This window comes from Acyrthosiphon pisum, chromosome X (genome assembly GCF_005508785.2).
Source record: "Acyrthosiphon pisum isolate AL4f chromosome X, pea_aphid_22Mar2018_4r6ur, whole genome shotgun sequence".
Taxonomy (NCBI): domain Eukaryota; kingdom Metazoa; phylum Arthropoda; class Insecta; order Hemiptera; family Aphididae; genus Acyrthosiphon; species Acyrthosiphon pisum.
The window spans coordinates 77,838,981-77,854,595 of record NC_042493.1 but is presented as its reverse complement, the minus strand read 5'-3'; the positions used below and the strand labels follow the sequence as shown (position 1 = coordinate 77,854,595).

The window sequence follows — 15,615 nt, the reverse complement described above, 5'->3', positions numbered from 1 at the left end:
TCGATCGACTTATACCTATTAAATTTGAAAATATGAGCGTATTCGTTAGTTTATTTTTTAGGTTAAATAGATTTACGACTTTATTTTTAGTTAATATAATATGATGCATAGTAAGTTTATATTTTTATTAAAATAAACTTATTCTTGACTAAGTTGTAGATAGCGACGAAATGAAAAATATAAGAATCCATTGCCGAGCAAACTTAGAAAAGGGGAATACAAACTAAATTTACTTTTCAAAATTGAAATCAAGCTACTGGAAGTATTTAAATTTTCTTTTGCTTACTGAGCTAAATGTATGAAAAAAATCAGTTACTCTCAAAGATTGTTGATTATAAATATTATGTCATAATTGCAAATTGTAAGCATCAAAAATAATAAATACAAATACAATTACAATTAAGTACCTACCTACCTACTTATCAATGAATACCAATTTAAATTGATGTTATTACTTATTAGTTATTCCTTTAATTTGTTTAATGTTTAATCATTTTGTTACAGATACTGTACCCATGTTTTCAGGCTTTTCATAATTATATTTTTGTTTTCAATAGTTGCCTGTAAAAATAAAGACAATTTAGACTTAATTTTGGATAATAACTAACAAGCAATTTCCTCAGACTTCAAATGGTAGTGTTTTTGATGGATGATCGTCACCAAAATAGTCTGCTATAAATGGTGAATATTTTGAAACAGAACTGCCAAAACCTACCTCTCTTATTATTTCCAGATTATAGGTTTTTTGGATTGGGTATTCTTGAGTAAAAAATATTGAAAATTAAATGCAAGGATCCGATAGTTGTAGTTAATTTTAGCAATTCAAAATCATAAAAACCTAGTATTAAATATTTGTAGAATCTCTACGAAATTGGATATTCAAACTAACGATTTTTATTAACTTGCTGTAATTCAAAAATTTATAATCATTAATCATAGAAACATTGAAACATTTCACAATATTTAGACTACCTAGGCCTTCCCCCAAGCTGTATTTCTAATCAATTGTAAACAGTTGAAAAAAGAATTTTAAAAAAATCATCATATTATAATATCAACATTTTCAGAAAATTATGACTTGCCCCCCATGTCATTGGCGCCGCCCATGCTACCTATTTATTTTAAATTACATTTTGAAAGGTCTAAATGCTTGACACTATAATTCAAGTTTCTCATGAGCTGTCGTAGTTATTTAAAAATATCAAAAATATATAATACAAGATAGTGGCTTGTAATATATGTAGTATATATTCACTATTGGCCAATTTATCATTTATCACTAGACAAGCATAGCACGACTAACATAGCCATAATTATACATTTTTTAGGGAGCTGGGTGGTTATAATTATGAGATTATATACAGTACAAATATAAATTGCGCAATTCAATTTTATAATTACTATGTAAAATTAATTTTTTGGTTCTTTTTTTTAAAAATATTGACAGTGTCATTTATATATTTTAATGTTATCTTACTATGAATTTAACATCAAAGTCAATAAGTCATCAAAGCAAGTACTGACAATATAACATTTCCTTGTTGGTTCCTCAAAAACGATTTTAATTAACCGGCTAAGTTAGCAAGTTAGCCGCTAACTTAATCATGGTGAAAAACTGTAAACAGTGTAAATATATACATGCAATGGTTTGATTGAACCTGCCATTTCACTATGGGCCCTGGCCTAGGGGGAAACCCCCCTATATACGCCACTAATACAAGCTGTAAACCATGACAATGCGCGTGTAAAAATTATATTAAAATAAAATGCAGTGCTAAATCTGTAGGTATATATCTATTTTTCTAATTTACTTTTGTTGGACAAATGGCGCTACCGGCTTATTCTTTTTTTATCTTCTAATATTTCATGGACAAGAGGGGTCCATAAACCTACGCTTAAAACCTTCCCCGCAATATGCCTACTCTATTATTTAAAAAAACGCATGGTTATCGGATGAGTGGTTCCCATTATCATTGTTATAAAATATTTTCATTTTCACATTTGCATATGCAGATAGATTATGTACTTTTTTTCTTTAGGTAAGCGTTTGAAGTTTAAATTTTGTAAGAAATCTTCAAAATCATGAAAATTTAAAATTAATTTTTGTCACGCCTACGCCGAAAGTTTAGTTTTCAATAACGGAAAGCGACTTTTTTACTGTAGACAGTAAAGTAGAAATCTCCATAGTGCTGGGTGGTAAAATGGAAATCTTCAAAAGTGCTGGGCGTATCCTCTACACAACCAGACACTGATCGATGAACGCAAAAGCGTAAAAAATAATAGTGTGTGTGGCTCATGCGGGAAGGCAATTCTAGTCTTGCGGAGAAATGTGGCTCTCGCCTGCGACTGATATAGCTCACTTCCCGCCCTTGCCACACAATACACTATTAGTTGCATATCCATAACAATTGGGGACTGTAGAATTTTCCTCCGTATCACTTCATATGGGCACATATTATTCTGGACATACTAATTCATCATAATTTACTAGTCCACGCGATAATTAATAGCCTCCAAGTTTCAGATCTTTATAGAGAGGAAACTGTTCACTGCATCCAAGGCCAGATTGGTATGTATCGGCCCATCGAGATATTCACTTCTAAGTGGCCCATTTATATATTCACTGGCTCAAGATTATTAGTAGCTTATAGGTGGCCAATCGTATTTTAAACAATATGAATTTATATTCACTGAACACTCACACGACCGGCCCAAACTTTAAGTCTGGCCCTGTCCACACCCCCATCAACACTCCTATGTTATTATTATATTAATGGACAAGTACGTTTATTCAGCATTCTTAAATCATTAGAAAATTGGTTAATATTATATTATTATTATTATGTCGGTTCTGATGAATTGATAATGTCTGATACATTCGGCACAGATTCAGGATAAAGGTAGGTATATATGTTTAGGTAAAATAGGTACAATTTTACTTACAGTTTTAAAGATACACGCATTGACTCTAAAAGAATAAAGTCCTTATTGCCTAAATTCCTGAAACCAGTTTCTTCGTTTATTTATCTCATGATTTTTATACTTTTATTTTTTTTTTATACTTACAGTAGGTATTTTGTTTAGGGTACCTAGGTGCAATTTATATTGCTGTGTATTATCTTCTATTATTTTATATTTTATGTACCTACTCTTTAATCGTGGCTGCAGCGCTTACAATAGGCAAATGAAGTAAAGTCAAATTAAATTGTATAGGTATAGCTGTATAATAGTTATAGGCAACTAAATTCTTTATGCAGATTTAATAATACATTGAATCATATATTACTATAATATAAGTACGTAAGTCAGAATTACCTATTATTATAATAATAAATATTGGTTCTCATTAAAAAAATATATGTACCTATTGCACTATCGTCACAGGGTATTTATAATTAAAATGGTGTAAAAATCTAAATATTTCAAAATAGGGTCGTCCAAGTAGGTACACTTAAAAATTCAGAAACACGGAATTTGAACAAGTTCATTTTTAAAGGAAAATAATTATTGACTAAGTGATTATGCTAGTAGTTGAATTACCTTTTGTATATAGTAAAAGAATTGTGATGACGTCTTCATAAATGTATTTTATGAAATTTTATTTCTAATATCCGTTATATTGTATTTATACCTATTCTGATGTTTTCTTATCTGGTTTAATTCGTATTCCAAGTCTTCCTTTCTCCCGTTTTGCAACAACACAGAATCATTATTTTTCGTTAAGCAATCGGGTTCATTTTTTATTGATATTGTGGACGGCGTTGCTGTTGGATAATTGATTGTATTTGTTGGTCTCAGCTTGTCTTGTATCTTTTCACCGCTAAAATGGACGGTTAATGTCAATAGTTATTTCTTAGTATCAAATTATATAAGTACAATTAAGTACTTATTGTAGTCTAGCTATGGTAGGACTGCAGGAGAAATTAAGAAATTCATAATATTATGTTGTTTTATAAACTAAAATTAAAAATATGTGTAATGTGTATACTTATTACAAAATCAATTTTGGAAAAAATAGTGACAAAAGTAAGACACAACACTGAAAGAAACGACAAAATAAAAATGTTGAGATTTTAATTGTATACTTAGTTTTTGTATATTATTATTCGTAAAAATATAATAAATAGTGTAGATTATAATACCCGAGTTACCTAATATTAAAAAAAAAAAGATTAATTTTATATATAATGAAACGGCTTACCAGTTACCTGTTACCTGTTATATGGACAATTAAATCGAAAATTAATGGGAAATAGCTAGATGTTAACTATATTAAATTTTTTAACATCTACAGCATATACTTACCTGGATAGGCGCAAATAGTGTTTGAGATTTGGGGGGGCTAAAAGCCTTACTTTGATAATATTGAATAAGCTTAAAATAAAATGTATGAAATGTTTGGGAGGGCTATGGACATTTTTTTTTTTGGGGGGGGGGGCTTAGCCCCTAAATCCCTCCTTTATTTACGTCTATACCTACCTGTCATTAAACATTCCTGATTTTAAAATGAATTCATTAAAAAAAAATTATTAAAAACATATTTCATGTCTTATTTTATCAACTACCGAAAAATGTATATGTATCATAATTCATAAAAATATTTAATTCTACACATTTAGACGTATATTATGAAAAATATTTGAAATGGAAATTGTTTATTTACTTACAGGCCGACTGCCAAGGCATAAAATTGAACGAGTTCAGTGGTGGTCAAATGATTTTTTCAAGGGGGGGATGTGAACGATTTGTTAACATGAACTATTTGATTATAAAAGTTATAGTTTATGGTTATCAGCTCTTAAATATTGATAAAATGGTCATGACGGGATCTATTCCCCCCCGTTTGATCTCCACTGAATGAGTTTATAACAGAAATAGATACCTACAGGATAACGTATAGATAACTTTATCAAGTACCTAATTAATAGTTAGTATAATAAAAAATTAAAAATAGTGATAAATAGGTAATTAAATTAATAATTAAGTTAAAAGAAACAATTATTTAAAAAGCTAACAAATAGAATTTCTAAAATTATGAATAGTATTGCTAGAATTCATACATTGATATATACCTACCTATACCTCAATATTTAAAGGGTATCTATAATACCTTTATATATTATTTACCTAGCTTAATAGTTGTTGTAATTTATATTTATAACTAGCTGAACCCGTGTACTTCGTTGCCCATTAAGTGTACCAACTATATGTGACTCAAACTTTGTTCAATTCGTTATTTAATATTCGGTGTATGGTTTCAAAATTTATCTCAACTTTTCCGTTGCCCGGAATAAAAATTCTGCTTCGCAGCCGTACATTATCAGGTAGGCAATCTACCTGCGGTAGATCGCGTACCCCGTACTGTATGTACGTTAGTGTATGATTTAACTCTAAAGTATCAAAGTTATACCAAGTTTGTAGTATTCTACCTATGGTGGATTGATATAATCAATTAACACGAAATCCTAACCTAACCTAACCGTACTAAAATCAGATGAATAAACGCAAACGTATACAAAAAAATTAATTCAAATAGGTCTACCCATTTAGGAGGAGTTCAGTCACAACACACGTACAGTAGAATTATTGCGCTTAGCAACACATTCTGCGATTCATTTTTATATTATATGAAATCAACAAACATGCCCGATTAACCAATAGCAACCAATATAATATAATGCACTGTTGCGCCACTGTTGTATTTTTGACATACAGATTTGAGATTTCCTACCTTTCCGGTGGATTTTCCTAAAATTTTATTTCGTAAAAACCTTGTCCTGGCAGTTACGAACATCTTAAAAAAAATTTGAGCCAAATCGGACCAGCCGTTCTCGATTGATGAATTGTTATACATTTTTGTCTCCATTTTTATATATATAGAATTATTAAAATATTTAACAAGATGTATGTTGAGTATTATTAGACGATATGTGTATTTACTATTTATAGCGTTTTCCATCTGACTGCACTAGTGCACACTACACGCGAACACTGATACCATAATCACAGTATCCCATAATTTACCACACCGCCAAAATTCACTGTGTCGACCAGTGTGCACTAGTGCAGTCAGAAGTAAAACGCTATTAGTGTAGATATAATATTACCTATTCAGGGCTTGAATATGTTATTGAAATTGTCGTTTTTGAAAAATGTCTGATACTGGTTATCGGTTTTAAACCGGTCCAGTCGTTAGCGGTAACCTACAGGTACTATACTCAATATATACAGGTTAAGCGGTAAACGTTTCAAAAAAATGTCAGTTACCGATAACCGATTGAATATCGGTTTTCTAAAAACAATTATATCACACCTAAATGTTGTATAATTTAAGAATAGTTTTAAGATACCTAATATTAATTGTTGAATAGGTAGGTAACCGCCAATCAAATGGCATTTTCAAAATAGGTGTTTAATCTACATGTTTATTAATTATTACTGATAATTATTTGCAGACGTCTGCAAATAATAAGATAACAATATTTATAGAAAGTCTAGAACTTAACAAAAGCCAAAATATGAACATATTAGTGTACATAAATCAGATAAGCCTAAAAAATAAACAATTGAATAAAATTGTATGGTATTAATTATATTTGTGAACTTAATATTTAAATGTACATGAACAGTTATCAGATTACCTGATGACCGCTTGATGGTGGTCACTTATTTTATCACCGCCTGATTTTTCCAGCACTTTTTTAACTTCAATTTGTGTATCTGGGTGGATGTCACAAGTCTAAGACAAAAAAACCGAAAGTACATACAAATACTAAGATTCAAACAAAAAATTAACTAAGTTAATGAATACATAAAGGTTAATGGCATGATAAACTTGTTAAAACTGTCACCATTTTAAAATCTAAGGAACTATTTTATGTTCCTTAAGAGGATGTCATATCGGCTTGTGTTATCTTCGTCCTACTATATAGGTAGCAAAATGTATGTCCAGAAATTAAAATTTTGTGTTGTTAGCTTAATTGGAGTGAATTTACTTATTGTTAAACTTAAATGTATGAGCATTATCTATCTTCTCTCGTTGGTTTTTTACGATATTTTTATGTATAAGTGAGTTATGAGTAAGTATGTAAAATATCTATTTTAGAAATTCCTCATAATTCACTTAAAAATTAAAATATCGTAAAATATCTAAGAGGTAATACAGATAATGTCCTTACATTTAAGTTGGATAAGGTCAATTCACTATAATATTGAAGCCAACAACCTAAAATTAGAACACTTGGACGTACATTTTTGTATATTACCTATGCGTTAGTAAGATGGAGGTAACACATAGAGGTACCGGGTAACAACGTCCTCTCAAGCACATTAAGCAATTCACAAAATATGATAAGCTTTAAATAGTGTAAATTATTTGATCTCTAAAAAAATACATATAAATATTTATTTTTAAATTTTTAAATTTAATTTAAAATTGGTATAAAATACGTATAATCATTTATTTGTTAAAAAATAAAACTGTACCTATTAATAAAATATTTTAATATTTTGATAATCTGGTAAATTCAGAAGTGTAAAAAATAAGTAAATGTTGTAATTTATATATTGTTATAATACCTACATTTTAAATGACATGTAGAGGATTTATGATTTTTGGGTTATGCATAATCTAATGTTTTAAAGAAGCCCACAACTCAAAAAAAAAAACTTTTTTTTTAATTTGAAAGTATGTTCAATTCTAAGAATAATGGTATAGGTTTTACGTTTCTACTCACATTATTCAATAAGTTATGAGCAATTGAAAAAATACATCATCGGGCCCGGCTCATTGTAACTGCATAATGCATATCTTTTACGTAAAAAAGTTCCTTGCTTCACACAACGATTTACCAACCTAAAAGTTTTATTTTTGAAATTTAATTTATATATAAATATGTGGTTTTATGTGTTTAAGACGATACAAGTATTAGAATTTCCATATAACGCTTAGTTTTTTAAATATTAAAAATCTTAAAAGAGATATATTTGAATTTTTATTTTATATGACGGCCATGACGGTCATGATGGCGTGTTTAAAAAAATATCACTTTAATGATTTATAAATATTTAAAAAACTAAACGTTTATAGAATTTCTGATACTTTTATCGTCATAAACACATAAAACACACACACTTAAACGCAAACTTAATTTCAAAAATAAAATTTTTAGTTTGGTATATCGTTGTGGGAAGTGAGGAACTTTTACACGTATAAAATAGGCAATTACGATGAGTCGTGCCCAAGGACGTCCCGTGGTTATTCTACATTTCTTAATATCTTTTTAAGTAATCATTTTTTTTAAATTTAATTTTCATCAAATCATTTATTATAGCCATAGCTACAATAATTTAAAATTAAAAAAAAATTTTTTAGTGTTGTATGCTCCTTTAATATATATTTTTATAAACAAAAAACTTATAAACTTCGTATGAGCTTGTAAAAAGATAACTACAAAAAATATCTCCATATTATTATTATGAACTAACAACATTAATAATTAGTGTGCATAATTTATGTGCTCTAATTTCAAAAAAGTAATAAATGTGAAGACTTGTTGCATCTTTAGTTTATAGGCAGGTAAACTGAAAAATTCTTATTGTTTGATAAATTAAAAAATTATAAATATTTACTTTAAAAATCAATTACATGACTCATAAAAGTGTTATATTATTTTTCTCATACAAATAATTATATTTATATCTTGATAATTGAATATGTTACTTTTGATTCTTCTTCATCAATGTCTGGCACTTCCAGGTGAATTTTTAACTGGCATAACTTTTCTAGCACAGCAATACCTTGAAAATAAAATTACTATTATATTTTTATATACTTTTTAAATTAATTAATTTACATACTGTATACTAATAATTGTTGTTAATAATAACTCTTACCTTCTGCTCTATTGTTACCATATTTACATTCCCATGCATCAAGAAGCATATTATAATATCTGGAGCTATCAAAGTATTTATGATATTTAGAAGAAGTGGTGGTTGGAAATACTTTTTGAAATCTAAAATCGTAAAGAATTTAGTACATAGTATGTTTTTGCCTTATATATTAATTTATTAATATAGAAAAAAAAATGTATTAATGAAATACATACGAGCCAACTTGTGTAAGTTCATCTTCATACACAATAAGATGTCGAATATCATCTGGTAATAGATCATCCAATATGCTATCAATATACTAAAAAAAAGAATATTATAATTAATTTATAGGTATTTATAATTGTAATCAATAATTTTGTACTTCTACTCTGGATTCAATATTTGTATAATATTCTTGTTTTTCTTTTTCTTTAGCAGATAAGTTGAATGTATATAATCTCTTGTCATAACATAGTGTTGATTTGACTCCTAACACCTTGAGTAAAGTATTCTACACAAGAATTTTAATTTAATAAAAATATTTATTGATGGTTAATTATGGAAATTAGTTATATATCAATTAATATTTGTGCAATATTATAACTCACATGTGTACTACGAGACATTTTGTTTGGGATATGATAACCAGCCATATTCATGAGATCTTTGACTAATGGTCCCTTGACAGCCAAGTCAAGTGGAGAAGATGAATGTAATGAAGGAGATATATTGACCTACCATTGTACATGTTTTATTAATCAATTAGTCAATTGTATTAACTTGTAATTTTAATTAGATACCTCTAATATCCAAGGTTTAAGATATTCATCAAACAAAACATCTATTCCAAATAACTCGTATGCATTATATCTATTGCTCAGATTTGAACTACACATTTGACTCATAGGTGATTCACCACTAATGACAGTTTTTACAACTAGATCTTCTAAGCTCTTCCACAATTTTTTCACGTCAATCTTACGTTCTTTCTCCATATACGTCCATAGTGAACGTAATGTCCTAAGTTGTTATAATTAATTAATATGAATTATATTATTCTAAATTTATATCCTAACATTAAATTTAAAATAAATACACATTTATACAATATATTTACCATTTATGACCTTGACATGCATCAGCATCTTCATTTTCAGTATATTGACTACTAAGTCTGTTAATGCTGTAATTTGTCAAATGCATATATCTATCAGATATAGTGGTAATATCAGATGAATACTTAACTGGAACATTAAAAATAAATAAATAATAGTTTCAATGATATAACAAAATATTATACCTGAAGCAAAACGTACAAGCCCATTATCATAAAGATACAAACGAAGTGGATTGATTGAAGTGATGAGTATATATAGTCTTAAATCAAATTTGGTGTCGTTGATTAAATATGGATTATCTATGTACCTTTGTACAACTAAAGGGATTTTTTTTGGTATTTGAGCCCATTTTGATATTACACGAATTCCAGATCCTCTAGCAGATGCTGGCTATAAATAAAATAAAAATTCTAGAAATTAGCTTAATAATTATTTTAAGGATTAATTTTCATAATAATACCGGTTTTATAATCCATTTATCTTCATCATTTTTCTCCCAAACTTGTCGTAAAATTCTAGCTTCTTGAGGTAATATATATGATGTAGGTATAAACCCAAAATGTTCCTTGCCATATTTCAACATTAACCGTTGCAAATTTTTCCACAACCTATCTTTACGACCAATTTGAAAAGTACCTGGAAAATGGTTCAGTTTTTGCTGTTCCCAAAGTGTCTTGAAACATAATGATTTCATATGTTTACCCCAAGTTCCCACCCAATCATTTGATTCTTAAAAATAATAGTAATAAACACACACATTAATTATTATTATTATTAACATTTAGGTAGATAATACAAAAGAAAAAAAGTACAGATATACTCACGGGATCGAGGTAACATCATTAATTCATTAGGTGGAGGAGCTACACCACAGAAAGCGTCAATAATAGGAGGTGTAACACCACAGTGATTTTGCAAGGAAATGGTATTTTGATTGGATTGATTACTTATGACCGAAGAATCAGTTGTATTTTGAACTAAACAATGTTCACTTCTAACGAGTTTAAAACCACTATTTTGAATTGTTCGACGTACAACAATTGGAGTAATAGAACTTAGTTTCCACTTTAATAACTTTTGCAAAGATAATGGAAATGATTCACCTGTAGTAATAATTATTATCGAAAAATGAATAATTTTCAACTAAGTATTAAATGAAAACTTGGTACTTAGTTACCTTTAATATCATGTGATGAAAATCTTATGTATGGTGGCATATAAGAAAATAAACTACGTCTTAGGGCAGAATGATATTCAAAATTATCTTTTTGTTTTTGAGCACCTGAACATTTTGTGTATTGAAAATTATCATTATTATACAACTATACATAAAATATTTTTAAACATTTGTATTTGAAACATAATACCAGAAAATAAATGGTCAAAAGCTAATTTATTTGGTTCATCAGTTATAAAATCTTGTTCTATCCTCTTGTTTAGGGTTTGCACTATTGGAGATTCTAAAGTTTTTCGAGCATCTATTATAGAAACAGTAGTTAAAATATAGTGTAGTGTTAATATTAACAAATACGTAGCGTATTATGTACTATTATGGCAAGTTTTAGTTAATATTTACTTTCAGATGTTAAGTCCAAGTGTGTTTTTAAAGAGCTGAAATAAAATAATTCAATAATTGTACTTACAACTTAAATACTTAATTGTTTAATTAATTTATTCTTACTTAACAGGAAACACGGATATGTTATTTATATTATCAGTTCGCTTTCTAGTTTTGAGAGTCAATGTTTTACTATTTTCATCACATAATTTTGGTTTTTGATTTTCATAGACATTATTATTAAGCATTAATTCTGGCTTCGGATTTATTTGTTCAATAACTTGTTTATCTTCTTTAGTAATTGCCACTAGTTCTTTTGCCTTTGGAGTATCTTTGATATTTTTCATTGGTTTAAATATTTCTTTTGATTCTACAGGCGTAAGTGTAGCTATTCGTACATGATTGACAAGCGTTTTCTGATTTATAATGTCCATGAGATCCTTATTAATTGGATTTGTATTATTCAAATTACTAATTGCAGTTGAAGATGAGCATCCTTTCTTTAGTATACAATTTGTAGAAATAAGAGGCGGCCTAGGAGTACTTGTTGGTAATACCTAAAGTACAATTGTATATCATTTAAAACACACACAAATAAAAATATTATTTTACTGAGATATTTACCTTACGTTGACGATGAACAGGGGGTTGTCTTATGTGCATATCAGACTTTTTAATTGATGGATAATTAAATTGATCAATATTTTTGAACTCCTCTTGATCTTCACGGATCTCAATTTCTTCTCTTTGTCTTGAATTATTATGGTATTGAAAAACATTATTGTGTCTATCATTCTGTTCAAGTTCATACATTGGTTTCGTTGTGTAATTTTTCTTTTTATTTTCTTAAAAAATGCGTATTTTTCTATTTTATTATGTAGGTTACTATCTAATATTTAAAAATTTTTTAAAAATGTGATCATCTGTTTGTAGATTAAAATACATTTGGCTGATAATTAATTAATAATATAATTTTTTATTTTAAATGAAGACTTTTTAATAAACTAATTAGAAATTACTAATCCTACTTAGTACTTACCAAATGAATGTGGAGATTTGGGTAATGCATTTGAGTAGTTTAAATTGTTCAATGTAGGATCAGTATCCAAAATTGGATAGGGATTTAATTTTAGCAGTTTTTTTGAACTACGATCCGTTGTTTGTTGAAAGTCTGTACGAAGAGCTTGTATACGGTCTATAGGACACTTCCGTTCTTTAATCCCATCTGCTGAAAATTCATTATGCTCTTGGTGCGTATCAAGTGGTCGAGGTTTTTGTATTCTATTCATATGTACATTGCATACAGGGCAAAAATAATTTTCTGGAACAGTTCCTACATTTAGCAGATTATTAACCAATAGGTATTATAAATTTTGATTTTATATAAGAATTGTTTAATAAAATAATTAGAAATTACTTATTCTACTTACCAAATGAATGAGGATGTTTGGATGGTACATTTGAGTAGTTTAAATCGTCCAAAGTAGGATCAGTATCCAAAATTAGATAAGGATTTAATTTTAGCAGTTTTTCTTTATTACGATCCATAGTTTGTTGAAAGTCTGTACGAAAAGTTTGTAAGTTATCCTTTAGATGCCACCGTTCTTTAACCCCATCTGATGAAAATGTTTTATGTGCTTGGTGGATATCATGTGGTCGAGATCTTTTTATTAAATTCATATGTGCATTGCAGACAGGGCAAAAACAATTTTCTGGTACAGTTCCGTCATGTTCAGAATTAATGGCCATTTCTTTCGTTAATATTGAGTATGATTTATTGTTTATTTTCTATTAACTTGTATAATATAGCAAAATAACTGTTAGATTTGTCTGTAGAAATAATAACATAATTTCGTAAAATTAAACACAAAAATAATTAGTATAATTACATATATTTGAAAACATGTACCTAATTGATCAAGAGAGGAGAGCATGTTTAGATGTATTTTAAATAGATAAGGTCAGTAGTTATCTATACTGCTATATAAAATGAAGTCGCTTTTTTTTGTTCGGGATAAACTCCGAAACTACTTATTCAATCGTCGTGCAGTTTTTTTAAATTAAAGAGGACATCACAGAGAATGTTTCAGGCTAATTTAAAAAGGGAATTGATCACTCCCGGTAGGTTCTAAAACAGGAGTTTTAAGATTTATGATAGAAATGTTTGTTTATTAATGGTTGCTATGGGTTATTGGAGTTTATTTATTTATTATTATTATTTTTTAATTTGAATGTTAATGGAGCGTCTCAATCTTATTCGTTTCAATCAGTCGAAGTTACGATCAGACGAGTACATCCACTTGCATAACACCATCGCTACCTACTAAAGGAGACGCGGCCAACATTGGTCGTTTGACCATTCCTCAGCCCATTCTTTTTTTTATATATATGAAAACGAATGTTTGTGTGTAGATTAGACCTCTGGGTAATTTAAAAAGGGTTAAATTTGTTTTTTTTTTATTCATCAGATTTTAATTCGGTTGGGTTAGTATTTTGTATTAATTGATTATATTAATCCACCGTAGGTGGAGTTAAGTAAAAACGATAAGCTTGGTATAACTTTGGTCTTTGATACTCTAGAAATAAATCATACACTTACGCACAAACAGCATGGGGTCCGCGATCTACCGCAGGTTAGGTTACCTGCTAATATACTGCTGTGAGAGTTTTTATTCTAGGCAACGGAAAAGTTAAGATAAGTTTTGAACGCCATACACTGAATATTAAAATATAACGAATTGAATAAAGTTTGAGACATATAGAGTTGGTTCATTTAACGGGTAACGAAGTGCACGGGATCATATTTATATTTTTAATAAAAATATATTTATCATTAATACCACTAGAAACATTTCAATATGTTTTCATTACCTAACCGTTTTGTATATTTACTTGCCGATCACATTAAACGATACAACTTGAATAAAAATGATACATTTCATCGTCCGAAGGCAAAATAAACAACCAATCACAAGCGAAGCTGTGACGGGTCGGCTAGTATACCCATAAACTTTATATGATTTTCTAAGAGAATTTAAATTAAATATTGAATAGGTATGTCATTATTACAACATCAGTTCAAATATTATTTTAGTTTTAATGAAAAATAGGACTGTAGCTAGGTACATAGTTTAATCAATGTATTATATTATGAGACAATTTTAAAATTGTCTACTTAGATCCAATACTCTTTCAAAAAAATTAATTTTAATCTAATCGTAAGTTCAAACATGTTCAAACTGATTAAAATGTAGTTGGTTTAGACCACGAATTAATATTTACTGGATACGGGGAACGCAGTGCCTTATATCAACTCATATTTCGACGCAATAACTTCCTTACGTTGCGGCAGGACTACTATAGTGCTTTATAGGATTGTTCTGTGTTAACCGGGAGAATAATGAAATATTGCCATTTAGTTTCTTATCCTCTCGGTTAACACAGAACAATCCTATAAAGCGCTAGTAGTTCTGCCGCAACGTGTGAAGGTGCGGGCTTCACTTATCACAGGTTCGTTGCGTATCCAGTATATCTTAATTAGTGGTTTAGGCGTTTAGTTCAGATATAAATAGGAAGTTATTATACAGGTACTCTGTAACAGCAAGAGTACCATCACCCAACGAAAATTGGTTCTTCTGAGCATACCCACGCGACTATCTGCCATAGTAAAACCGGTCAAAAGGATGTCACGTGGGGATACGTAGATTTGATTTGTTCTCTCGATAGACAGAGTATAGAAACGAAATTAATTAATTAAATCAAGTAAAAACTTAAAACTTACAATAATACGTATAGATATTATAGAGACTTACTGTATATTCACAATCAATTTAAAAATCCACTTCATAGTCTTCAAGATTAAAAAAAAATAATTTATTCAAATATGCAGCTCGCGTAAAAAACGGGATTTTAATTTAAGTCTGTGTTATAAAAAAAATAAAGTTAAAACACAATGTAATTAGACAGAGGAAAACGTTACAAAACTCACCATGGATACTCTTACGATAATATTATGATATATAATACAAATATTAAATTATATTATAACGGGGACGACGACTC

At 28.8% G+C, this 15,615-nt stretch overlaps 1 protein-coding gene across 1 annotated transcript; it reads right to left on the bottom strand.

Moving 5' to 3' along the window:
* Window positions 1–3,561: 3,561 nt before the first annotated feature.
* On the bottom strand, window positions 3,562–15,412 carry LOC100164638. Its single transcript, XM_008184880.2, has 20 exons — window positions 15,366–15,412; window positions 12,984–13,383; window positions 12,593–12,886; window positions 12,178–12,398; window positions 11,677–12,110; window positions 11,572–11,606; window positions 11,363–11,473; window positions 11,173–11,277; window positions 10,820–11,098; window positions 10,456–10,724; window positions 10,178–10,385; window positions 9,995–10,121; window positions 9,678–9,897; window positions 9,486–9,611; window positions 9,260–9,388; window positions 9,111–9,196; window positions 8,896–9,017; window positions 8,723–8,799; window positions 6,642–6,739; window positions 3,562–3,820 (listed from the first exon to the last, which is right to left on the bottom strand). Exons 2-20 carry the CDS (start codon window positions 13,300–13,302, stop codon window positions 3,589–3,591), a joined length of 3,492 nt encoding a protein of 1,163 aa, XP_008183102.1. The 5' UTR covers window positions 13,303–13,383; window positions 15,366–15,412; the 3' UTR covers window positions 3,562–3,588.
* Between the last annotated feature and the right edge of the window lie 203 nt (window positions 15,413–15,615).